The sequence below is a fragment of the Cavia porcellus genome, unplaced genomic scaffold (assembly GCF_034190915.1).
Source record: "Cavia porcellus strain 051 isolate PalLab524CR breed Dunkin Hartley unplaced genomic scaffold, mCavPor4.1 scaffold_1, whole genome shotgun sequence".
Classification (NCBI taxonomy): domain Eukaryota; kingdom Metazoa; phylum Chordata; class Mammalia; order Rodentia; family Caviidae; genus Cavia; species Cavia porcellus.
This window is the reverse complement of record NW_026947484.1, coordinates 35285805-35312029: the sequence shown is the minus strand read 5'-3', so window position 1 is coordinate 35312029 and position 26225 is coordinate 35285805. Positions and strand designations below refer to the sequence as shown.

At 41.1% G+C, this 26225-nt stretch overlaps 2 protein-coding genes across 8 annotated transcripts in view; one reads left to right on the top strand and one right to left on the bottom strand.

The window, feature by feature from the left end:
* Window positions 1–26225, bottom strand: part of Mia2 (MIA SH3 domain ER export factor 2) — a 112629-nt gene that overhangs the window by 73175 nt on the left and 13229 nt on the right. For 5 of the 7 annotated variants that reach the window (XM_063246877.1, XM_063246883.1, XM_063246894.1 and 2 more), the window contains exons 3-6: window positions 24844–24930; window positions 19559–20792; window positions 10860–11078; window positions 10632–10732 (exon numbers count right to left, since the gene is read on the bottom strand). In XM_063246877.1, the coding sequence (XP_063102947.1) occupies window positions 10632–10732; window positions 10860–11078; window positions 19559–20792; window positions 24844–24930 (1641 nt within the window). Of the gene's footprint in view, window positions 1–4715; window positions 4920–6546; window positions 6691–10631; window positions 10733–10859; window positions 11079–19558; window positions 20793–24843; window positions 24931–26225 lie in introns of those variants that run through there. The other 2 variants (XM_063246904.1, XM_063246898.1) reach the window with 2 other exon arrangements.
* Window positions 6974–18315, top strand: LOC134475684 (uncharacterized). The gene is made up of 2 exons (XM_063246931.1): window positions 6974–7112; window positions 16285–18315. The coding sequence occupies exon 2, from the start codon at window positions 16597–16599 to the stop codon at window positions 17629–17631; it is 1035 nt and encodes a 344-aa protein (XP_063103001.1). The 5' UTR covers window positions 6974–7112; window positions 16285–16596; the 3' UTR covers window positions 17632–18315.

The following is a 26225-nucleotide window of genomic DNA, read 5'->3' as shown; positions in this document are numbered from 1 at the left end:
ACAAAATGGATAAATTCTTAAAAACACACAAGTTAATCAAATAAATTCAGAAATAGAATATTTGATTAGGGTTATAACAAATACTAATATTCAAAAATTTCCAATAAAGAAGAGCCCAGAACCAGATGGTTTCATGGCTGAATGTTATCAAAAAAAATTTTTTTAATCGATACCAGGAATCGAACTCAAGACCACACACTTGCAAGGCAGGCGCTTAAGCTACTGAGCTAAATCCCCAGCCCCAATTTTATCAAAATTTTAAAGAAAAACTTAACACCAATGATTTGGGAACACTTCGTAATTCCTTCTATGAGGACAGCATTTACCCTGATAGGAAATCCCAAAATACATCACAAGAAAAGAAAACCATACTCCAATGCAGCTTATAACTATACAAAATAGCAGAAAATGAATCAAGCAGCGCACAAAAAGGGTTACACACCATGACTAAGCAGGATTTAATCCCAAGAACTGCTTGTTACAGTTTAACAAGCAAAAGTAAATCTATGCCATATCCTATAGAAATAGAATGATGAAAAAACAAAACAGCAATGATCACCTCTATAGAAAGTGAAGCAGCAAGTGACAAGTTCTACCATCCTTTTATGCTCAAAGCTTCAACAAACTAGGACTAAAGAGAATTTGTTCAATAGGATCAGAAGCACCTACACAAAACCAACAGCTAATATACTTCAAAGCTTTCTCCTTACTATCATGAACAAAGACATCCACAATTATTCGACATCATACTAAAAATTCTGGTCAAGCCAATTAGGCAGAAAAAGAAAGTTTTAAAAATCTAGATTGAGGGTCTGGGGATTTAGCTCAGCGGCATAAGCGCCTGCCTTGCAAGCAGGCAGTCGTGAGTTCAATCCCCGGTACCAATAAAAAGGAAAAAGACCAAAACAAACAAACAAACAAAAAATCTAGGTTGAAAAGGAAGTAAAATATCTGTTTGAAGATGACACAATTTATTCACAGAAAATCCTAAGAAACACACACACACACACACACTAAGATAATAAACAAGTTCAACAGTTTTGCAAACACAAAATAGATACAGAAAAATCAATCTCATTGTTATCCAGTAGCAATGAGTATCCTAAAAATGAAATTAAAAGATCACTTTCATTTTTAGTGGCACCAAAAAAGAATAAAAAACACCAGAGGTGGTGGCATGTGACTATAATCCCAGCATCTGGAAGCTGAGGTAAAAAGATCTTGAGCTCAAGGCCACCCAAGGCAAAAGAGTGAGTTCCAGGCCAGCCTGAGATACACAGAAAGATTCTGCCTCAAAGCACCGAATATGGGCTGGGGATATAGCTCAGGGGCAGCACCTGCCTGGCAAGCACAAGATTGTGAGTTTGATTCCAGCTACAAAAAAACCCACAACACATAAATAAATAAGGAATAAATTTAACAAAAGAATGAAACACTGAAAACTATAAAGCACTGTTAAAAAGTAACTAAGGAATATCTAAAAAATGAAAAGACATCCTGTGTTCATGGAATAGAAGTCAATCTTGGAAAGACATCAATACTACCCAAACTACCTGCAGATTTCAATGCAAACCCTATCAAAATTCCAACAACCCTGGAATATAAGAGCAAACACAAGTATTTGCTGAAAAAAATCCCAACACCTTTTCTTGCAGAAATGAACAAGTTGATCATAAAATTCCTATGAAAATGCAAGGGACTCCAAACATCCACAACAATATCTGTTAAAGAAAAATGTTGGCAGATTCATACTTCCCTATTTCAAAACATGGTACAAAACTATAATAATATGATGTGAGAAAAAAAAATTTTTTAATTTTATTTATTTATTTATTTATTTATTTTTGTCTTTTTCCTTTTTATTGGTACCAGGGATCGAACTCACGATTGCCTGCTTGCAAGGCAGGTGCTTATGCCGCTGAGCTAAATCCCCAGCCCCTATGTGAGAAAAATTTTAAAGGCAATGTAGTAATAACATAAGGGTAGACATTACAGACCAGAAATGATAATTTACAAATAAACTCTTCAATATACAGTCAATTATATTAAACAGTACCAAGACAAATAGGAAGAGAACAATCAGTTCAACACAGCTTACTAGGGTAAGTCAATACATGTATTCCAAATAATGGATCTTAACCCATACTTTATATAAAAATTAATTTTAAAAGAATCAAAGATCTTAAGGTTAAGCTAAAATGCTTAGAAGGAAACACAGATGTACATCTGTAATCCCAGCACTCAGGAGGCTGAGGCAGGAGGATCACTCTGAGTTCAAGTCCAGTCTGAAATACATAGCAAAATCCTGTCTCCAAAACACAAAAATCACAATAACAACAGAAAATCACAAGTGTTAGAGAGGATATGGAAAACTTGAACTTTCATAAACTGCTGGAGGGGATGTAAAATGCTGTCACCCATAAAGAAAACAACTAACTTCCCAGTTTCTTAAAAAGTTACACATAGAGCAAGTATGACTGAGCAATTCTATTCATAGGTAATACCCAAGTGAATAAAAAAATGCATATTAAAAACTTTAGCATCATACATCATAGCTAAAAAACCCCAGGCCATTAACATTTGTCCATCAACTGTCATTAAAGAGATATAAATACATGATGGAATATTTTCAGCCATAAAGAGGCATGAAATAGTAGTATGTTAAGTACAGAGGAGCCTTGAAAACTAACGATGCATAGACGATCACATGGTATACGAGTAATTTATATGAAACTTGTGGAATATGGGTTCACACAGACAGAAGGCAGATCAGCTGTTCCCAAAGGGTGGGAGAGAGAAGGGAAGGACCTGCTAACAGGTACAGGCTTTCTCTGCAGTGCTGCTGAAATGTTCCGGCATTGTGACTGTTGTACAACAGTGAATACATGCAGGTGAACACCATCAAAGGATGAATTTTATGTAAATAGATATGAATATCAATAATTTAAAAACTAAAAAGAAAGAGAGGATGGAGGAATGGGAGAAAAAGAAACAAGTTGTATCGTGTACAGGCACAGATTCTCTATAATGAATGTGATTACTATGTATATCTAAGTGTACCAATAAAAGCTGATTGGGGACCAAAAATATTAAATTAAAACTAAAAAGAAAAAAATAGCAATTATTGTGTCATCCTAGCTAGCACCAATGCCAGTGTAAAATAGTGGCATTTAGCAAAAAATCACTCACGTGAAGATACTCATCAGAAGAGAGAAAATTCTGCAAAATCTGACAGGTCCTATCCATGTCTCTCTCCACTACTAGTCATAAAAGCAAAGTAGTGATTGCTGTTTTTAACAAAGAGAGGAAAATACATGAAACCTGACGATATCTCTCATTCATGATGTTTCTATGAATTCCATCTCAGCAAACAACTTGCCACCAAGTTGGGAGTCAGTCACTAGATTTATATTCTTTTTCCCCCTCTCCAACTAATCAACAAAGTCACACCCCGTTTTAGTTCCTAGCTCCTAAACACTTCCCCTTTTGGTGCCTCTTTCTCTAGCCCTACTCTAGCTCTGTCATTTGTCCCTGAAGACCTGTTGAGTTTTGTTTCCTTGACATCAAATCTCCACGCTGTTGCTATCTGGAAGAGTTATCTAACCAGAAGTCTTCGACCGCTCTCCAGCACCTGCAGTGGCACTTGGAACACAGCTGTCTGCAGTAAGCACCACTGCACATCATGCCCTGAGCCCACTTTTAAGTTAAACAGCTTCTGCTTCCCAGCACACATCTCTGCTTGAGCTCTGTGCTCGGCCTAGAAAGACTACACTCCACAGAATGTAATCTTTCCCACCCCTCCTTGGACTAATTTTTCTGTCTTCTCTCCCTTAACAGAAAGCATGGTGCCAATGACCAAAACTGCGTCTCACTCTATTTACAATTTCCACATGAAGCAAGGCTGTCTCTTTCATTGATTGTATGTGCGCGCGCGCGCGCAATACACAGTCTACCACTGAGTAAATGAATGAACTCAATGGCAACAACTTGTTAATTCACCTAAAAAAAATCACTACTGCTTCAATATTTAAATACTCCTTTTAAAAAACTAATGCAATATTTTAAAACACGGCAATATAAATGTCCCTAGACATCTCAATTAATCACTTAGGAAGAAATGCCTGCAACCTGAATATAAAGTGAACCTGGAAAAAATAAATTTTGACAGTGGGAGTTTACTATCTCTAGACACTCACTGCATCCCCCCGACCGTAAGGCACAGACAGACAGAAGCAAGGTGCAATCACTTACGGCAAAGCATCTCAAAAGAGCATTCTTTAACCCGAGAAAAGCAGCGTAAGCAAGCACCCTAACTCCCGCCCAAGGTTAGGCGTCCTTGCAGGACAAGAAGTTTCCTCGCTAAATAACCCAACTCATCTCAGAAGATCGGTCCTTGGGTTTCCCAGTCGGGGGAACCACGTGTCACCGATCCTAGCTCAAAATAAATAACACAACCCAACGGCTGGTTCCCGCTGGGAATCTACCACGGCGGCCGCTCACAGCCTCCACTGCTGCAAAGCCCGGCAGAGCAAACGCTTCCTCACCTTCCCGACCTGCGGTCCCCCTCTACCACCGATAGACACCGAGCTCCGGGCCCGGCCACTGAGCGGCTCCAGGCCGGAGCCCGGGACCCGGCGAGGACCCCGCCGCCAGGGTCGGCGCTTACAGCCCGGGACCCAGCGACGCCGGGCCACGTCCCCCAACCGCGAACTCACCCTGCGCAGCTCGGCCAGGACCGACCCCAAGTGCGGCCGAAGGGCGGCCCCGGGCCCTTCCATGGCTCGAGGCCGTCCGGGCCGTCACTGCCGCAGCCTCGGCCTGGCCGGGCCACAACCGGCGGCCCAGGACGCCCAACGTTTAGTCCGGAACCAAGCCTGCACCCGGCGGCGGAGCGGACCACTGCGCGGCTGGCTGCGGGGGACCGGGGACGGGCGCCGCGGACCACGCTTCCGGTCGCTGCCCGCTGGGGAGCATCAACCCCTCGCCTGCTCCGCCGCACATCCCGGAGTGACCGGGTCCGCTCCAGTCCCGCGAGCCGGCGACGCGCCCCTCTCCACACACATACAAACACACCCAGCACCCCCAAACGCGCGCTTTGGTTCCTTCCGCGGGGAGGCGGGACGGCTCGGACCCAGGAAACTTCCCCGCCCCCCTCGTGCTACGTGTCCCGCTAGCTCGCTCTTAAAGGGGCCGGCGCTCGCTTCCAAGGCCGCAAGCCCTGGCTCTCGGGGCCTCGGAGACTCGGAGCCAACCCATCGCTGTGCTGCGGGCAACGCGGCCCCGAAAGCCAGGGCTTGAGGCAGTCCCCAGCGCCCTCCTCTCCGCTCCGCTGCCGGAGCCTGCCGTCTGTGCCCCGCACAAGCTCTCCCGGGTCGTACCCCGGGGAACCCCGCCGGCCCAGGGAACCCGGTCGGATTCCGCCTGTGGGACTCGCGCCGGGGCGTCCGGCCAACTGCACCCGGACTTCGCAACCCGGCCCGGAACCTCGCGCGTCGGTGTGCGCCGCTCGGTGCACTCCCACCTGCGCGGGGACGCCGCGCCCCCTGGCCGGCGAGCTGATCAGCCTGCACCTGGAGCCCCCTGGTGCCAGAGCCGACCCGGGGACCCAGGCCTGGCCCCGCTGCCCTCCTGGAGAAGAGGAGCTAAACGCAGCAACTGGGTCTCTGAAGGGCACGTCTTGTTTGCAGGGCCGATGAATAGTGCAGAAAATAGTTTTAGGTGACACAGGTGCAAAAGGCAACCCCTCTGTACACATCCTCCTTATCACTCTCCTTCACTTCGGCCTCCTAACCCAAGCGCCCAGTGACACGGTTCCGAAAGGAGCAGGTCCGTCTTCCTGAATCAACTACCCGAGAGAACCTGCTGGACAACACGATGGTGAATCTCTGGAAAACTGCCCTAGGTAAGCTTTGGTGGCAACACAATCTTTATGGTATTAAAGACATCAGAAACACCCGAGTTCACAGGAAGATTTCCGGAGCAAAATGTGGCCTAGCGTTTTAGAACTCAAACTGCGCCCGCTCGGCTCTCTGCCACATCAGCCTAAGGAGTATCAGGAACTGCCAGCGTCAGAAAGTAGCCGAGACTACTTAATAATTCTCCATTTTTAAGGTAATACGCACCTTCATGCGTGTCAAACAGTGTATGCTGAAATCAGATTGTGAATAGCTTACTAAAGTCAGAGCACAAGCATAATCAAGATTTTATCTTTAGAATTTAAAGACTAATAGCAATGCATGCCTCAGTAAAATGTTTTATTACTCAATAAAAATTTTTCAAGGAGTCTGAACATTTTCAGGGGACTCCAGAATCAGAGCTTTTAGAACTTGTAAAAAGAAAAATTTCCTTGGTCCTTCCTAAGTCTGTGCCTCTTTCCAGTTGTTCAGTAACTATTCCAAATAGAAAGAACAGATCAAGAACAAAAGAACACTAAAGTTTAAGATGAGTAAAAATCTAAGTTACCCTATATTAAAAACAGTAAAGTTTAACAGTGCAAAATTCCATGCTTAATGTCTTCATGTATGACGCTTAATAGTCATAACTCACCTCTTCCTCCAGATCTTTCAGTTCCATTTCTTAAGAAGCTCATGTTAAATATTCAGGTATCTATGAAGTTCTACAAAGCACCTCATACCCTTGAGAAACATTTCAGATTCTAGTATATCCTGCACTCCTGTTGCCACACAGCTGTGATCCTGTTATGACACTTGTGCGGTAAAGGGGTGCTACAGGTGGAGTCACGACTACCAACCTGTAATCCAATTTCATGGACCTTGCACTTTACTAAACACACACACACACACACACACACACACACATTATCTCAAATATTGTATATCATTATCCTCTTATAATCTACAACTGGAAAAAGAAAAATCCTACACTTGCTAACTAATTTTTTAAAAAGTAAACTGAATGTTCTATTTTATAGTCTATTCATATGGAGTACATGATTTCTACCATGCAAAAGATATTCAGATTGCTCCCATAAGTAGACATTGGATTTTACTGTCTTACATGGGACCTGGTTTAAAGGAAATGGCCAACAAATGCTGTCGGTGTTTGCAGAGCTATGACAGAGCATCCAAGAACACTGGAAACTCAATAACCAGGTAAACTATGTCCACAACCTGCAAAGTCACTTCCCCATGCAGGGCCCTGTGGCAAAGCTGGAAGTACTAGTTACTCTTGCTTAATTAAACCGGCAGTGCCACCAGTGCACTTTAAATTACAGTCTTAAACATTTTAAAGAGAATCCAGAAATTTACACTTTAAGTGATTTTACCCTTTAACTGTTAACAAAGATCTAGTTCTTTGGAAGAAAATCAAAATGTTGAGCCACATAATCATTCCCTGTATTAATGATGGAAGAGTTATTTTCAGGACATACTAAACCTGGACAAGAACTGGGTAATTTCCTTTGCTCATCCTCCCTGTAACAAAGCATTCTACGTAGCAATATATAAATGGTAGAACAGGTTCCTCAATTGTGAAATGAAGTAGATAAAATGTAAAAACTAAAGTAGTTACTGCTATTACTTGAACAATACAACTAAGGTATGTTCTGTGAAAAGTTACCAGTAAGTTGAAATTGCATGTGCTGTTGAAACAATTGCCTGCAATATTTAGGCAAGGAGGAAAGGAAACTTGCCAGGTATGAGGACACATGCCTGTAATTCCAGAAACTGAGAGGCTGAGGATTTCAGAGAGTTTGAGGCCAACCTAACTACATAGCAAGACTCTGTCTCAAAAAAAAAAAAAAAAGAAAAAGAAAAGAAAGAAAGAAAAAAAGAAAAGAAAAGAGAAAAAAGGAAGAGGAGAAGGAAGAGAAATGGGAGGAGAAAAGGGAAGAGAAGAGAAAGAAGATGAAACCCTTTTACTTAACTGGAAAATTGCTCAAATTTTCTACTTCCTGAAGCCACTGAAGACTGGATTGTGGGTACTTAAGTGCATGTAGACTGTTAGAATTACAGATGTGTTAGGAACTCTTCAGAAAATTTAGTCTAAGGGTTTGGATTTAAAGTCCTATAGAGGTCAAGCAGCTGAAAAAATGTGAGGAACAGGAAAGTATCTGTCTCCCGTTAAGGCGCTATTCACCTTGTGCCTCTTGTTGCTGTAGAAGAATGAGAGGCTTTAAATTACAGTCTTAAACATTTTAAAGAGAATCCAGAAATTTACACTTTAAGTGATTTTATCCTTTAACTGTTAACAACTGATTAACAGTTTTCTTAAATGATGCACAAGCCAGTTTCAACCAGCAACCTGTGATATAGTCTCTGCTTCTGATATTAAAGTTTTAAAAAATAAAAACATTGGGGCAGGGGATTTAGCTCAGTGGCTTAAATGCCTGCCTGGCAAGCTTGAGGTCATGAGTTCAATCCCCAGCACCAAAAATAAATAATAAATAAAATTTTTAAATTTTTAAAGCTGAGACTCCTTGAGCCAGGTATGGGGCCCATGCCTGAATCCTAGCACTGAGAAGGCTAAGACCAGCCTGGGCTACAAAGTGAGCTCAAGGCCAACCTGAATTGCATAGCAAGACCCTGCCCGCCCCCCCCCCCAAAAAAATACTGAGACTTCTTCCACAGAGAATAAGTGCTTTTATAACATCACAAGACAATTAACAAAAATTGAAAAGTCATTTCACTAAAGACCATTTTAAGACTTCCAACCAAAGCCAGCATTGTGACATATCCCTAATCTCAGCTATTCTGGAGCTTGAGGCAGGGAGATGGCAAGCTTGAGGCCAGTCTGAGCAATTTAGCAAGACCTTGTCTCAAAATGAAAAAAAAAAAAAAACCTAAAAAGGCAGTAAATGTAGCTTAGTATTACAGCACTTGCCCAGCAAGCTGGAGGCCCTGGATTCAATCCCCAAGGCCATATGGGGGGTGAGGAGGAGGCACCAGGCATGGGGGCAAAGCCTGTAATCTTAGCATCCAGAGGCTGAGGCAGGAGGATTGCCACGAGTTTGAAGCCAGCCTGGGCTACATAGTTCAAGGTCACCTGGACTACACAGTAAAACCCTGTCTCCAAAACAGACAAACAAACAAAAAGACTTAGCTTATTATAACTCTATCCCAGTTTTTCCTCCAGTGCTGGAAATTGAAACCCAGGCCCTTGTGCATACTAGGAGAGCATTCTACCACTGAGCTATCCCCCTAATCCCCTTTTGTAAATTTTATTTTACAGGGTCTGGCAGCAAAACTATTCTGTCTCTGATCTCTGTGAACATCTTCAGCCCATCCTGTGCTCACTCTGACTAGAGAACTTACACTTCTCCCAATACGGCATGTTCTCTTCCTCTTTCATATTTTCAAAACTGCTGTCTCTTCAATTTAGCGCATGCATCCTCTCCTTCCTTGGCTGACTCCACTCTTAATTCAATACCAGCTCAAATGCAATCCTGGAAACTCTCCTGGACAACACATCCCCACACTCTCTGCCTATTCCTTACAGTCCAGTTGCCCAGAAGCGCCTCCTGAATCAGTAGCAACTTATGGCTATCACGGTACTGGGTTATAATTACCACTGTTTTTACCTGTGTCCTCTGCTGGGTGTGGCAGGACACACCTGTAATGCCAGCACTGAGGCTGAGACAGCAGGATCAAAAAAGATCAAGCTCAGCCTGGGCAATTTAGTGATTTAGCAAGACCCTGCTCGAAATAGGAAATAAAAGCAAGGACTGAGGATGTAGCTAGTGCAAAGGGCCTGAGTTCTCCCTAGTACTGCCCAACAAAAAGGGAGAAGATAAAACTACTTCTTCAGTTATTTTTACAGTAACAGTAGGTGAGGAAAGAAACCAAACATTCATCAAAGTCCTCCTGTGTGCTAAATGTGACAGCCGGGTCCTTCTGTAAGATTATATCTCAGTAAGTTCATAATAAATGAAACGGTGGGGGTAATGGGATGTAAAATGATCAAAAAGTGTTATATGCAGGAACTGAAGTCTCAAAACAAAACTCATTATTCTGTATTACTAATACACACTAAAAATGTTATATGTAATAGGTTAAAGAAAGTAATAAGTGCTCTAGAAATTACTAAAAACTGAAAAAGTGAACAGAATTTGAAATTTTAGCTACAGCTTGGTTAAATTTTGAGATACCAGTTGCTTTTATACTCTTACATTATACCACTTTTAGACAACAGCTGTCATATGGATACTAAAACTTTTAAGACTTTTTAGTTCATATGATGGCTGAGTTAATTCATTTAGTATAGTTTTCCTTAATTTTAAAAAGAAAAGAAAAAATACTCATGATCAGCAAATCTTTTTTTTTTTTTTCCTGAGACAGGGTTTCACTATGCAGTTCAGACTGGCCATGAACTCACTTTGTAGCCCTGGCTGGCCTTGAACTCGAAGTGATCCTCCTGCCTCAGCCTCCTTAGTGCTGGGATTACTGGTGTGCACCAGTACTGCCAGCCAAGACTAGCAAATCCTGTTAAAACAATTTTTAAAATCTTAACATGAAACAAAACATTAATGTGCAATATTATATGAAGCTTTCATGAGAAAAAAAAAGTGTAAGGTAGACAGGGGAGATTCATTCAAACATATTTTGAAACCACTCCTATACTTAGTAAAATCAATTTTTAAAAATTATTGCAAAAGATTTAAAAGGCTGACTTACCCATTCTGAAAGTAGTATAACTGGTGAAAATACAGAATTCATGACATCACGAATATCAATTTGAAATAAATATTTCAGAATCTGAAACTCTGAAGCATCATCTGTTGATTTATAAATAAAAATATGTTAACATTTGCTATATTAAAAATTAGAAAAAATACTTGCTGTATAACCTTTGAATCTCACTTCTTCCTTAACTGATGGATTAGAGAACAGCTTGTTTCTTACCTTTCTGAGGAATGTAATTGTGAGAAGACAAACCACTATCAGTTGAAACCATCCGGCTGTCTGGAGAGGTGATTTCCACAGATCTGTCTATTTCCACGTGAGCAGGCTCTTCAGAGTCTACTGGGAATTTTGATTCCTCATCATTATTTTTAGAAGAGGAGGTTTTAAAAGATCCTTTTTCAGTAATTCTCAAAGATAACTCTGCTGTAGAGATCATGTCTGCAGATAAATAGAGAAACATCGTGTAAAAAAGACACACGCTGTGTTACAGGCTTTCACTTTATTATCACTCTTCATGGTCATTAAGACACTTAATTTGAGAAAAATGCACTAAAGATAAACTGTAACCTGTATTAGTTCCTATTGCTGGCATAATAAGTTACCACAGACTTAGTAGCTTTGATAGTAGATTTATTTCCATCTACTTTGGGTGTCAGAAGCCCTAAAATTCAGGCACTGGCGGAGCTCGCTTCCTCCCAGATGCTCTGGCGCGAGCACATCTGTCACCCTTGTTATTCCAGCAGCCTCTGGCATTTCTAGGGCGCGTCCTCCATTTGATACAGGGTCTCCCTATGGAGTCCAAGCTAACCTGGAACTCACTTTGTAGTCCAGGCTAGCCTCAAACTTTGAGGCAGTCCTCCTGTCTCAGCCTCCTGAGTGCTGGGATTACAAGCATGCAGCACCATGCCCGGCTTCCTGCCATCTTTTCATAAGCAATCTTGTGACTATATTCAGCCCATAAAGTTATTCTCTCCACTACAGGATCCTTCACTTTAGCACATCTTCAAAGTTCTTCTTACCACCCACAAGGTTTGGAAGCTAAGACATGGCTGTTTTGACGGCTTTATTCAGCCTACCATATTGCCTTTCCTTTATTTCTTGCCCAAGGAAGAATTACGAAAGCAATATATAATTTTATTCTTTATATCACCTTTCTGTTCTAAAAACTACATTAAAAAATTGCCTAAGGTTAGTAGAACTGTCAACAACTATATTGTTCTATACAAGCTAATGACTAAGAAAATACATGGATCCCCTTAAGATTTCCTTCCATTAAAAAAAAATAACTAAACAGCAAAACGACCTCTTTCCAGTTAGTCCCAGTAGATTGGGAAATTGTGCAAGAACATCAGGGAAGATGTAAAAGCTTATATCCTCAAATTCATTAATGAAATCGAAAGGTGGCTGGGCATAGTGATGCACACCTGTAATACCAGTACTCAGGAGGCTGAAGCAGGAGAATCACTGTGAGCTCAAATCAACCTTGAGCTGTATAGTGAGACTGAGTCTCAAAAGAAAAGAAAAAAGAAAGAAAAGAGAAGGAAAAGACATTCCATGGTGCTGCAGGAAGATCACTACATGTTCAAGACCAGCCAGAGCTACAAAGTGAGTTCAAAGGCCAATCCGAACTACTTAGTGAGACCTTGTCTCAAAAAGACTAAATAAATAAGAACCAATAATATTCCTCACAAGAAAACAATCCTAAAGTTCACTGGGAACCAAAAGAGACTCAGGATAGCAAAAGGAATCCTGGATAACAACCAAAGCCCGAGGCATGACAATGCCAGATGTCAAGTTACACTGCAAAGCTATAGTGATAAAAAACGCCATGGTATTGGCACAAAAAAAGACAAGTGGATCAGTGAGACAGAGGATGCAGAAACCACTGGGGGCACATTCAGCTATCTGATCTTTTACAGAGGGTTCAAAACTATAGACTGGAGGAGAGAGCCTCTCTTGCAAATAGTGCTGGGGAAACTACCTGTCCATGGACAGAAGATGGAATCTAGAACCATATAGCTCACCATAAAATAAACTAAAATCAAAATGGATCAAAGATCTAAATGTGAAAACAATTTGCTGTTAGAAAATATAGGTAAAACTTTTGAAGGCAAGGTCTTTCTAAGCAGAACCACAATTATTACACAACAAATAACGTCAAGAATCAACAAATAGGCTGAGGAGATAGCTCAGTGGCTCAGCATCTGCCTGGCAAACCCAAGGTCCTGAGCTCAATTTAGGTACCAAAAAAAAAAAAAAAGATTCAACAAATAGGGACACTTCAAAGAAAACAACCAACAAAGTGAAGAGACAGTCTATAGAAAGGGCACAATTTTTTTCCAGGTATTCCTCAGACAGAGGACTAATATCTAGAATATATAAAGAACTTAAAAATAATAGACCTCCAAAACAAAAGACATCACCAACACATGGGCAAGTGAAGTGAACAGACACTTCTCAGAAGAAGTACAAATGACAATAAATGTATGAAGAAAATGTTCAACATTTATAGCCACTAGACAAAGGCAAATTTGACCCAGCTCTTCCTCGTCTAGGTATCTTCCTCAAAGAGTTAGAGACATCATATTACAGTGACATATGCCTATCCATGTTTATAGTAGCACAATTCACAATAGATAAACCTTGGAAGGGGCCTGTATGTCCATCCACAGATGATAGAGAAAGAAAATGTGGCATTTATACACAAAGGAGTACTATTTTGCCAGAAAGAAGAATAAACGAGTCATCTCTAAGAAAATGGATGCACCTTGAGACCATAATGTTAACTGAAATAAATTAGACACACAAGCTTGAATATGATACAATTTAATATTCTATGAGAGAGACCCAAAATGTAAATAAGGAGCAAAATAAAGGACAGTGGGAGGGAGGGAGCTAAATCTTTTGCAGATGAGAAGGGGACCAAGAGATGGAGGGGAGAGGAACAGAGATGAAAAATATCTGAGCTACATTATGAATGTGGACCAGCTTCCCACAGGGATGTGCTCACTGTGTACTGCCAACATGGACTAACAAAAAGCAAAAACTGAGAAAGCAGATTTTCTTCCGATTAAACACATTTATCACCCAAGAGGACATTTTATATTTTAGAGTACATTATATTAGTACATTGTTTACTAATTTACTAGTAAATTTACTTTAGAAATTATCAAGTAAGCATTCATAAAGCTGCCACATAAGATGTGGATGTGGGGGCTGGGGATTTAGCTCAGCGGCATAAGCACCTGCCTTGCAAGCAGGCAGTCGTGAGTTCGATCCCTGGTACCAATAAAAAGGAAAAAGACCAAAAAAAAAAAAAAAGGCTACATAACAAGAGAAAAAAAGCTCCTGATCTTTTGGCTATAAGTTAAATATTTAAATGAACTGCAATATACCTGAATTCAACTTAAGAATGAAAATACATAGGTACATCTTTTAAGAACTTTGGTTTAAACAGGTATTCCGTCCTGTGGTAACCCTCCTGCTTCATCCTCCCAAGTGCTGGGAATACAGGTGTGCAGCACCACACCCTCATGAAAATTGATTTTCTTAAATTAATAGTTATTTTGACTTGATATGGAGAAAATTATATGATGCGATATTACAAACGTAACAGATTTTGATTTATGTAGTTTTCATATTGGAAATTTAAACATTAGTTTTCAGGAGAGCAGCCTTTTTACTACTTTTTAATCAATTAATTATATTTGAGACAGGGTCTTAAGATGTCGTTCAAGCTAGCTTTGAACTCACTATGTAGCCCAGGCTGACTTTGAACTCCTTTTTTTTTAAAAATTCCTGATGATCCTCCTGCCTTAGCCTCTCAAGTGCCAGGATTACAGGCATGTACCACCACATCTAGCAAAAATTCTAATTAGCCAGGAGTTACAGCTCACGCCTGTAATCCTAGCACCCGGGAGGCTGAGACAGGAGGATCATTGTGAGTTCGAGACCAGCCGGGGCTACAAAGTGAGCTCAAGGCCAGCCTGAACTGCATAGTGAGACACTCTCTCAAAAAGACAAAAAAAAAATTCTAATTAATCTTGTCTTGAAGTACAATATTCAAATAAATTTTGGGATCTACTTCTCAGTACTTTTTAAAACAAGGATTCAAAACAAAGCACAAGCATTGGTGTGGTCACCAGTGGACCTGAAAAGCACTATTAAGCAGCAAGTGAACTGTTAAACGTCTAGGTTTGCTCTTTGAGCTCTTTGCTCTTTGACCCTCTCCTCCCCCGCAGGGAGATTGAGTGCAGGGCCTCCTAAGTGCTCTACCACTAAACTACAGCTCCAGTGTGAGGGTAGTGATCTTTAAAACAGTACTTCTTTGATACTATCCTTATTTAGCATTATTCAAAAGATAAAAGTTCCAGGTGAGCAAATACCTATCAGTAATTGTGTTTGCAGTGCCAGGGTACCAGGAAATAAACTCGGGACCTTCACATTCCATTCCATTCCATTCCATTCCAGCCTTTTTTCATCTTTTCTTTTTGAGGCAGGGTCTCACTTATTTGCTGCATTGCCCAGACTCAGCTTGAATTTTCAACCCTCCTGCCTCAGCCTCTCAGAGAGATAGGATTACAGGCATGAGCCACTGACCAGCTTGTGGATATGGATAGTGAAAAAGAGGAATTAAGGCAGGATTCCTTTTCAGTGGGTACTGAGGACGGAACCCCAGGCATTTCTAGTTTGTCTGTTTTACATGGGTGTCTTAATACATTGCCAGGCTGATTCCCAAGTGGCAGCTGTGGCTTCCCAAGTGCTGGAACCACAGATGAGTTCTTCCACGCCAGACTCGAGTCAGGAGCCTAAATGCACTCATACTGCTGTATAGGTACACCAGTGATCTGTGATGCTTAGCAGCCTTAGGGAAAAGGAGCTGACTTAGCCATTATACTCAAATTTTTATGTGGCTATATTAAGAAAATACAGCCTCAGGATACATTTCAAATAAATATATATGTGTGACATAAGTAGATGTTCCCTAGTATTTCTATACTGCACTATAATTTTAAGGTATTTTTTCAAATGACTTAAATTTAAGCTTTAAGGTCTACATTAGATACAGACATGTTTCTTTGTAACATTAACACAATCTTAAGTCAAATAAAATCATTTTATTATGTAACTACTTTGCAAGCTCATTATGGAAATAAGCTCAGCTGGAGCCCACTTGTGAAATAGTTAATACTGCAACATAAATAATGGTTCTCCAATTTACCTGTTTGAAAAATTCTAACATCAGCATACTAATTTTGCTATAAAATTGGTCATCCCAAGTCCCAGTCTTTCATAAACATTGATTTAGGTAGGATCAGTGATTTCTGCACGCGCGTGCAAGCACACACACACACACACACACTTATGTGTTTTGAGACTTAGGAGTTCTTGCTATGTAGTTCAGGCTGGCCTTGAACTCATTTTGTAGCCCAAATTACCCTCAAACTCTCCTGGATCCTCCTGACTCAGCCTCCACAGTGCTGGAATTAAAGGTATATGTCACCATGCCTAGATAATCAGTTTCTTTACACACTTTATAATTAAGGCAAGTTTTCATGGGGCATGGTGGTTGTCATGGTTTAAGTCTGTGTCCCCCAGGCCTCATGAGTTTGAATTGTGCATTTGTTATTCGTTTATTGTCTAGTGCTTGGATTGATGGTGTCTGCTCCACCCACAAAGGGGTGGAGCCAGGATGTGATGTAATGGCAGGAAGAAGGTGTGGCTTGCTCTTTGCTGGTTCCTGCTTGCTGTTTGCAGTCACCATGAACTGTGGCCCAGCCATGCCTGCCTGTCTTGGAGCCAACTGAGTGTGGACTAAAACCTCCAAAACTGTAAGAAATAAATCTCTCCTTTCCTAACTTGGGCTTCAGGTATTTTGTCTCAGCAACGAGCATAAAGTAAGTAAGACAGAATTTGGTACCGAGAATGGGGTCGTTTGCTGTGACTATACCTGACCATGTTTCTCGAGAGGCTTTGGAAATATCTTGTGGGCAGAATTTGGAAAGGTTCAGACATGTCACCTGTATGCATAGAGCTGGAGCAGCTTAGAGTGTTCTGTAGAGGAGATTCTGGTCAGAGCTCAGGAGACCAAAAGGCTGATAGAAAGCCAGATGGTAAAGACCAGGCTTGGGAAGTTTCTGCTGGGAAGGATTGCATTGGTCGTTGGACTCCACATGATGTGTGTTATGGCTTGGCAGAAAGTTTGTCTGCATTTTGCTCCTGCCCAGAGACTTTGCCTGAGACTGAGACAAAGGGCAATGGACTGATTAATCTTGAAAAAGAAATTAAAAAGCAATCAAACATTGAGGCTGTGACATGGCTATTGTTGGGGGCTTTCAGCCAGCTTTATGTTTCAAATGGAGAGCAAAGAGCCCAAGAGGATAATTTACAATGCTGTGAGTTTGGCCAGAAGGAAAATTCCAGGAAGGCTGTGGATTGTAAAGACAGAGTTGAGATTTTGATTCCTGAGGTGAAACAGAGAGAGAAGAAGATGGCCCTGGGGCACCCCAGGAAGTGGGTCCCCACCCTGTACAGCCTCACAGCAAAGGTAAAAAAAATTTGCTCGGAGGAAAAAGCTGCAGAGCACCATGTTCCAGAATGGCCACAGCGGCCACATGAGGTTGCAGAATGGCGGCAACATAGAGAAGCTTTTTCTCACAATCAGGTAAACAGAGCCCTGCAATCCAGACAACTGACCCCTACAGCCAAGAGAGAGAAAAGCCTGGCTACTGCTTTAGCTAGCAGCAAACCTTGGCGGCATCCACAAGGTGCTGATTTTAGGTGCAAGGAAAATGCACGAATTCTGAGGGTAAGACGGCTTCCACCTCGATTGCAAAGGGCCTGGCTGGCCAAGCAGTGTGCCCCTGAGAGGGCAATTTGTGAAGATGTAAGGGTGAAGCCAAAGGTGCAGTGGGGACACCAGAAGTTTGAAAAAGCCAGAAATGTAGATGACCCAAGGAAAGCAGCAAAAAGCGAGCAGAGAAGATTTTGAAAAAAAAAGCTGCGAAAGTTGAAATCCCTGGAAGTGCCCTGGGGGTGGAATCACCCAAGGCTTTTGGAGCTTGCAACCAGATTGCTTCAGATGCTGAGTATAAAACTCTAGGACTTAATGTTTGCCCTGTTGGATGTTAGAATTGCTTTGTTTCCAATACTTTATATTCCCCTGTTTGTAACTTTTGGAATGGTAATGTTTATCTTGTGCCTTTGCATTTCAGAAATGTTTAACCTTGTTTCATTTGTACAGGGGTTACAGTTAAGAGTTTGCCATAGATCTTGGAGGAGACTTTGGACTTGGACTTTTCAGCAATGCTGAAGCTGTTAGGACTTTGGCAACTCTTGGAGGTGGACTAAATGTCTTTTGTATAAAGGATGTACATGAGTCCTGGGGGCCAGGGGTGAAATGTCATGGTTTATGTCTGTGTCCCCCAGGCCTCATGAGTTTGAATTGTGCATTTGTTATTGGTTCATTGTCTAGTGCTTGGATTGATGGTGTCAGTGCTCCACCCACAAAGGGGTGGAGCCAGGATGTGATGTAATGGCAGGAAGAAGGTGTGTCTTGCTCTTTGCTGATTCAAGTTTGCTGTTGCAGTCTAGCCATGTCCGCCTGTCTTGGAGCCAACTGAGTGTGGACTAAAACCTCCAAAAAACTGTAAGAAATAAATCTTTCCTTTCCCAACTTTCAGCTTCAGGTATTTTGTCTCAGCAACAAGCATAAAGTAACTAAGACAGTGATGCACATATTTGCTCAGTTTCTAATGTGTCAGTCATAGAGACATCAGAATGGAGATTTCGGAATTCATGTTACAAAACGGTCACTTAAATTACAGTCCACACGTTTCTAACCCTAGGAGTTGCTAGATACTTGGACAACTATATCTAGAAGTATTCTAGATCTCTCTCTCTTTCTCTCTCTCTCTGTCTTCTATTATCCTCCTAGAATTGAGAGATTTGAGTAAGAAGGTTGAAAACTTCACCTTATTTTTGCTTGACATTTACTACAGTCCTGTACACTTAGAGAAAAATGTTGTACTGCTCCTTAGAAAAAGCAGAACAAACCATAACTACAGACCTATAATAAAATATACTAAGCATCATGACTATTTTGAATTATTGCATTTTCTTTAGCTTAAATTCCTAATAAAACAATTCAAATATGATTGTTTTGAGGAAAGTCCAAAAAGTGGAATATAAGTGAGTGAAAATCTCATCTACAGGATAGGAAAACAATAGACATTGTCCAAAATAGATAAATCAAAAGGCAATAATAGCTTTTATTGAGAAAAACTAGAGAAATACTAAAAATAATTTTGCTTTAAAAACTCAGAAGTTATTATTTCTGGGACAAATGTGAGAGTAAAGATGACAGAGGGAACAGAAATTGCTTTTGTAAAAATTGTTTAGCATGAGCCAGGGATATAGTTCAGTGGTGCAGCACCTGCCTGGCAAGCACAAGCTCCTAAGTTCAATTCCTGGTACTCAGAAAAAAAATTCTTAAAAAAATTCTTAGCATTATTTAAAATTTTAAACTCATTTACATATAAAATACTTACTATAAAATACTGTAAAATCTTAGAACATCAAAATATCTCCAATCATTCTGTTTCCCTTGGGGATTTTATTTTATCATATTACATTATAATTTCCTAAGTAAACCAGAAATTGATAAGAATGATGACTATTGATTATTCACTGTTTTGAAAAGCAGGGATTCATGAGTTTTTTTCATCTAGTTTGTATTGTAAAATTAAATTATGTTAGCCCAGCATGGTGGCACAAGCCTATAATCCCAGCACTCAGGAAACTGAGGCAAGAGGATTGTTGTGAGCCAAGGCCAGCCTGAACTGCACAGTGAGACCCTAGGTCATAAACACATAAATAAATAAATAATAAATTTTGTTGACAAATATTTTCATACCAACCTGATTGACTGTATCTGCTTTCCAACATCATAAGATTTTCCACATTTTCTGTGGGATAACTTTCAGCTGAAAATTCTTCTGTTTCATCATGTTCAACCATATTATTTTGATCCCATGTTTCTTTGGGAAATGGCAATTCTGTTTCTTTTGGATCATTCTCAAAGCTCCAAGTGTTATCAAAATTATACAAAAACTTTTTCAAATACGGTATGGTACTAGAATCATCTGTTTTCTCAAAGACTTTTTCCTTCTCTGTTTGATCTTCTGTTTCTACAGTTTTTATCATTTTCATCTCTTGTTCCTTAGGAGAGTCAAATTCCCTCACATCAGTGTGTTCAGGTTCATTTAGTCCACTGTTTTCTTCATTTTCCCCATCATCTGATATAATTTTTTCTTCACTGGCATATGCAAAGCTTAGCACACCAAAACCAAAATCAAACCAACTTGGCTTGCGAACTGAGCTATCGTTAGCAATTGTGTCTTCTTTTTCTGTTAACACTTCCATACATGGAATCGGGGCTTCCTCATCAGACGACATGGAACTGGGAACATCTTGCAGTGGCTGATTGCTTTCTTCGGATAATAACTCAATCCCTGTATCCTCCTTACCGAAACCTAAATAACTTGTGAATCCACCACCAAACCAGACAGTGGCTTGAGATGTGGGAACGTCCTCTGAGTCCAGGGCTCCTTCAGGCTGGTCCTCTGGCAAGGATCCCAATTCTGATTCAGGCTGGTGCTCATGTTCTGTTTGGGGCTCACCATTATTTAATTCCTCTAGATCATTCTCACCTTTCACTACTGTTCTACTTCCAAATGAGCTTTCTGGAACAGGCTCAGTAACTGCTTCAGCACCCTTCTCTGGGGCTTGTTCGGTTGCTACTCTGAATCGTCCTTGCTCATCTGGCACAGATGAGGGTGGTGAAATATAATCCACTTCCGGGATGTGATCCCCATCCATGCTGCTGGCTCCTGCCTCTTCCCAGTCGTCTGATTCACTGGCACTTCTGATATCTGCAGGAGCCTCAGATGCTGCAAACCGGTCTTCAAACAAAGTGCTTGGAGGAGTTGCATAGAATTCAGGATCCATTTGGAAATCACTTTCATATATACCATACACTGAGTCTCTGTCCTCTTCATATGGATATACATTTTCACTATTATCATTGTTTATCTCACTATCTTCAATTTCAAACAAGTAGCTTGCTCCAAGAAGACAAAGAAAATCAGATTCCTGAAAGAAAACAAAAATCGCAATTGTCATAAATACACTCCTTGTTTCTCCCTGAACCTCTTCAAAGGCATGAGTATGGATCTTCTCAAGAATACACAATTGAGTTTGGCAGCGGGACAAAAACTAAAATCAGATCTAATCTCAAACATCTGTATCACAATTTACTTCTAGGGGCTAATGATGTAAGCCTCAGGGAAAATCCTTTAATATTATGGTTGGTTTGTGATCAAATAGTTGACAAGTGGAGAGAATCAATGCTCTGAGTGTATTCTGCACCCAAGCTCTGGTGAAAAGGCATGCATATCCACAACATCTTGCACCTCCTCAGAGCTGTGGACAGAAGCTTCTGTGTAATGATTTGGGGGAGGGTACCATGGTTTGAATGTATTCTCCCCAAAAAAACACACATTAAAAACTTAACCCTCGGAAGATGGGATCAAATGATACATGAGAAGGCCAAAGGATCAATGCAGTTATTGTGGGAGTGTGTATATTATCCAAGAGTTGCTTCCTTGTCAAAAGATACATTCAGCCCCCTCTAGCTCTCTCTTACCCTCCTGCCCTCAATCCTCCAATGGCGCAACAAGAAAGCTCTTATCACATGCCAGGACCTTGATGTGTGTCCTAGCATTTGCAATGGGAAGAAATAAATTTCTTTATTGTTTAAGTTTCCCAGGCTCTTGTGTTCTGTTAAAGTAACACAAAACACACCAACACAGTGGCCTAGTCAGTTCCCCAGGTATGATCATAGTGAGATAGACCAGAGATGCTGGAGCGTGAAGCTTGGTTAAAAGGTACACTGAAACATTTAGGCTTCCTTTATTCAGTCACTGTGTATAGCCAGTGGAAATAGGAATCTATTTTGCTTCTTCCGTAGAGCAACAAAATCCTGAAGAAAAACTTAAGAAAAAACTTTTGAAAACCTGAAATTTAGAAATAGTAATGTGTGTTCTTTCTTGGGTTATTACCATTATAAAATGAGAGTAAATAGAGATTTTTTTCTTAAAGGATAAGCTTCAGAATTGCAATTTTATAATGCATTTTATATACTGAAATATATATTTATAGTTTGTTTTATTTTTGGTACCAGGAATTGAACTCAGGACCTTGAGCTTACCAAGCAGTCGCCTGTGCTGCTGTGCTACATCCCTGGCCTATAATATATTTTATATTATAAGGATAATGAGTAATTAGGAAAAGACACTAAACCAGGTGTGGTGGCATACACCTTTAATCCAGCATGTACCTGGGCATGGTGCTGCATATCTATAATCCCAGCACTTGGGAGGCTGAGACAGGAGGATTGTTGCAAATTTGAGACTAGCCTGGGCTACAAAGTGAGCTCAAGGCCAGTCTGAACTGCACAGTGAGACTTTGTTTCAAAAAGACAAAAATAAATAAATAAATAAGTAATCCCAGCATTTAGGAGGCTGATACAGAACCATCACTATAAGTTTGAAGGGAATCTCAGCTACATAGGGAGTTCAAGATCAGTTTAAACTACATAGCAAGACCCTGTCTGGAAAAAAAAGAAAGAAACACTAAAGTCAGATCTTCTGAGTTTAACTCCTACCTGCACTATCTACTAGCTCTGTAACTTTGGATGATCTCTGTAACTTTTCTATGCGTCTTCCTCCACAATGTAAATTGCGGATGATGATGGCCTCTGCCTTCCAGTATTATCAGTAATAAACGAGTCAAATGTTTGGAATAGTAACTGTTGAGCCAGGTGTAATGATGCATGCTTGCAATCCCAGCATTCAGCAGGCTAAGGCAGGAGGATGGCCACCAGTTCCAGGCCAGCCTGGGCTACAGGGTCAGTTCAAAGCCACATGAACTATACAGGAATTCTCTGTCTAAAAGAAAAAAGTAACTCTCTCTAGTAAAAACTAACCTGGGCCAGCTCAAAGTTACACCATCTTGGACAACATTACATGTACCCCAGTTATTCAAGGCAGATGGTCTAGCTCCCTTGTCTCTGAAGGGTCACCCTCACTTCAGAGTTCCTTGTGGAGCTGATATTTATTTTAATTGCATGCCATTTCAACTTCTCTGTAGCTCGATCCTGCATTTTCTTTTGTTCCTTTGCAGGTCCGATCCCCAAGAGTACTGGATGTGATGGTTTACTTCAGTGTCTGTTCCTCAGGAATTTGACCTAAGAATCTGGGGCAAGATGTCTGTGGGGTCATGTGCTCATTATCCCAGTTCTTGGATAACTCAGGAGACTAAAGGAGGAGGATAGGGAGTTCAAGGCCAGCTCCATAACATGGTGAGGCCCTTCTCAAATAGAAAAAAAGGAAAGAAAAACAATAAATCCAAGTAACTGTATGTTTACTACATGCCTGACACTGTGCTGGGTGTTTGGATTCTACCGTAAACCATACAAAAAGATACTGAGATTGCAACTAGTGCAATCTTAGGGGGTGGGGTGGCTCGGTTTGAGCCAGGGTCTCACTTTGTAGTGCAGGCTGGCCACTCGCAGTGATCCTCCCGCCTCTGCCTTCCAAATGCTGTCATTACAGGCGTACACCACTATACCTGGCTAAATCGTGATGTAAACAATAAGACGGAACTAGCCAACTGAAGAATTTGGAGTAAGAATTTGAATCAGAAAACACAGTCCTTTTCGTTCCCCAGGCAGGAAAAGAACTCAACCAGGAAGCCCTGACCAAAGGTCAGTTTGGTTGAGAGCAGGGAGCAGTGGCCTCTGGAGCCAGTATAGGGTGTCTGGCATTACCTGGTCCAGGGAAAAGTCCCAAAAGGACTTTAACCCAAGGAATGTAGGATCTGACCTGTTATTTTTATTTCTATGAGATCTTTCGGTGTGTGGAGAACAGATTAGAAGAAAACAAAACCAGTGGCGTGGAGAACAGTTAAAAGGCTGCTATATGATTTCAACCAGAAAATGTCAAGTGCCGTGGATTAGGGGGTACCGTGAGAGTAGAAATAAAGAAAGACAATCTGTCCCAGATTCACACAGAGGCAGGACCAATGTCATAGTGTAAATGGACAGTTAATCCCAGAGTTTGCACTGGGCAAGAGCCAGGCAATGGTAGGTTGTTTAATTAGACAGATTCACTTTATACTTGCCCTGAGATCTGAATTAAATGGACAATCAAGGTCACATATTAAAGTCACTTTTTCATTTTCTTCCTTATTCCAATCCCAACTTTAATGAACTCATTAGAAAAGTTCCAACACCAAGCTGGGGGTGGTGATGCACACCTATAATCCCAGCACCCTAGAGGCTGAAGCAGAACACTGCTGGGAGTGTGAGGTCAGCGTGAGCTTCACAGTGAGTTCAAGGCCAGCCTGGACTACACAGTGAGAACTTGTCTCAAAAACAAAAAGCAAAGCAAAACAAACAAATAACTCCAACACTAAAAGAGGTGATATAGACTCCGGCGTGGGGTAGGAAACAAACTTTGGGCTAGTAGGCTGTATCTAAATGATCATCTAGCCAGGCATGGTGGCACATGCCTGTAGGACCAGCACTTGGGAAGCTGAGGCAGGAGGACTCCATGAGTTTGAGGCCAGTCTGCGCATCATTAGCGAATTCAAGACCAGCCTGAACAAACAGAAAAAAACTTGTCTCAAAAAAAAAAATCTAAGCAAAATAAAACAAAATGCTGATCTACAAGCTTTCCATAACTCATTTGTTCCTCAGAAAACTGAGGTAAGCCATGTTACACTCATCACTCCCATTGTACAGTTGAAGAATTTGGAGGACAATAAGGTCACGTCACCTTATGTCCTAATCAACCTAAGTGATTAGGTTGGAGTTTAACCTTCATGCATCTTTAGAATGCATGCATTTAACCATTACATGCTATTGCCAGTTTTTTAATTGTTCAGAAAGTAAAATATTCAACGGTCACCAGTTTTGTCTTGCCTAGTTCTATTTATATACTCAAATTACGTCTAAGAAAATTCTCAGGCCAAGTATTTTATGCATTCACTGTGTGATACAGTGAACAAGGTACACTTCTTAAAACCTGTCTTAGCCAAGAAATTTTAAATTCACTCAAGAGCTGAGGCTAAGTTTACTCACTTTAGTTGACACTTGAACTTCTTCAGATATGAACACCTCTTCAATCTGGACCGCATCTCTGGGAAAAAATCCAAAGTCCTTTCCTTTCTATCAAAACAAAGGACAAAGGTCATCAAAGAAGAGGACAAAGCAGCAGTAACCACTAAGCTAATTTTGCCCTATGTCATCGGCTTTCATCTAGGTCAAGTCACAGAATAATTGTCCGCCGATTGTTAGCTAAAGAAAGTGAATGAAACCATATTGTTTTACTCTTCAGAAATAAAGAGATTAATTCAAGGGCACAATAAGCCCAACAGAAGTTGCCACCATTTTGAACCTCAAATTGAAAACCATGCCACCACCACACACTCATTTCTCTGTCCCCCGCCGTCTTCCTTTTCTTTTGCTCCCTGTGTTGGGTACTGAGCCCAGGCCCAGGGCTCCACTAGGTGAAGCAGCACATCCCCAGCCCACTTCTGTTCTTTACGCCCTCCTCTGCCCAGGCAGACAGCAATGCACCTGGTACACTGCTCTAGTGCACCTGGGATACAGAAAGGCAAAATGACCAAAGTAGCCAGGGGAGACAAAGCTGTGACACATTCTGTGTTTTCCAAATGTCACACGCAGGTGAGATGCTTAAACTTGGAGAACCCACCACAGGATTCTTCAAAATAGTAGCGTCCCACAAGTCCTCTGTGGAGGATTTGGTTCCACTCAACTTTTCTGGGTCTCCCTTAGTAATAGAAATTCCCTTAACCTAGCTGGAGCATGTTTAGGACGTCCTCCGAAAAGGTTCACACAACCGTGCTCAGCCCATTGTTTACTCCCATTAAGTTTCAAGACTGCATTGCTTGCTGGGCATGGTGCGCTCACTTTGGCAGCACATATAGTAAACCAGGCATAGTGGTACCAGCCTGTAATCTTAGCACTCTGAAGGCTGAGGCAAGAGGATCACCTAGAGTTCAAGGCCATCCTGGGCAATGTAGTGAGTTCAAGGCCAGTCTGAACTACTTAGAGAGAGCCTGTCTAAAATTTTAAAAAGAATATATTTCTTTTAGTCTTGTGATCAACACCATTATGTCTCAAATGTAATTCTTGCAGCTTTGCAGTTGTTACACCTTTTTAGGAACTGGTAGCTAGTGAGTCCACAGTGGTGCTGTAAGCACCCACATGGACTAAACAGCTAAGGTGCCAAACTAACAATACCTGAGACCTCACCCTGGCCACACACACTTTTGTGTGAAACTATTATCTTCACACTTAGTAGACAAGTAAGAATGCTTTTTTTTTTTGTCTCTTATGACTACTGTGTGATTTTTTTTACACATGTAATGTATGCGTCCAATGTATTCAAGACATGGACTGGCATTTTTGTTTTGTTTTGCTTTCTTCTGTTTTCTGTT

What these genes read in the sequence shown, in the direction of transcription:
- LOC134475684 (XM_063246931.1), top strand. Translation starts at nt 16,597, where the DNA reads ATGTTTCTCGAGAGGCTTTGGAAATATCTTGTGGGCAGAATTTGGAAA.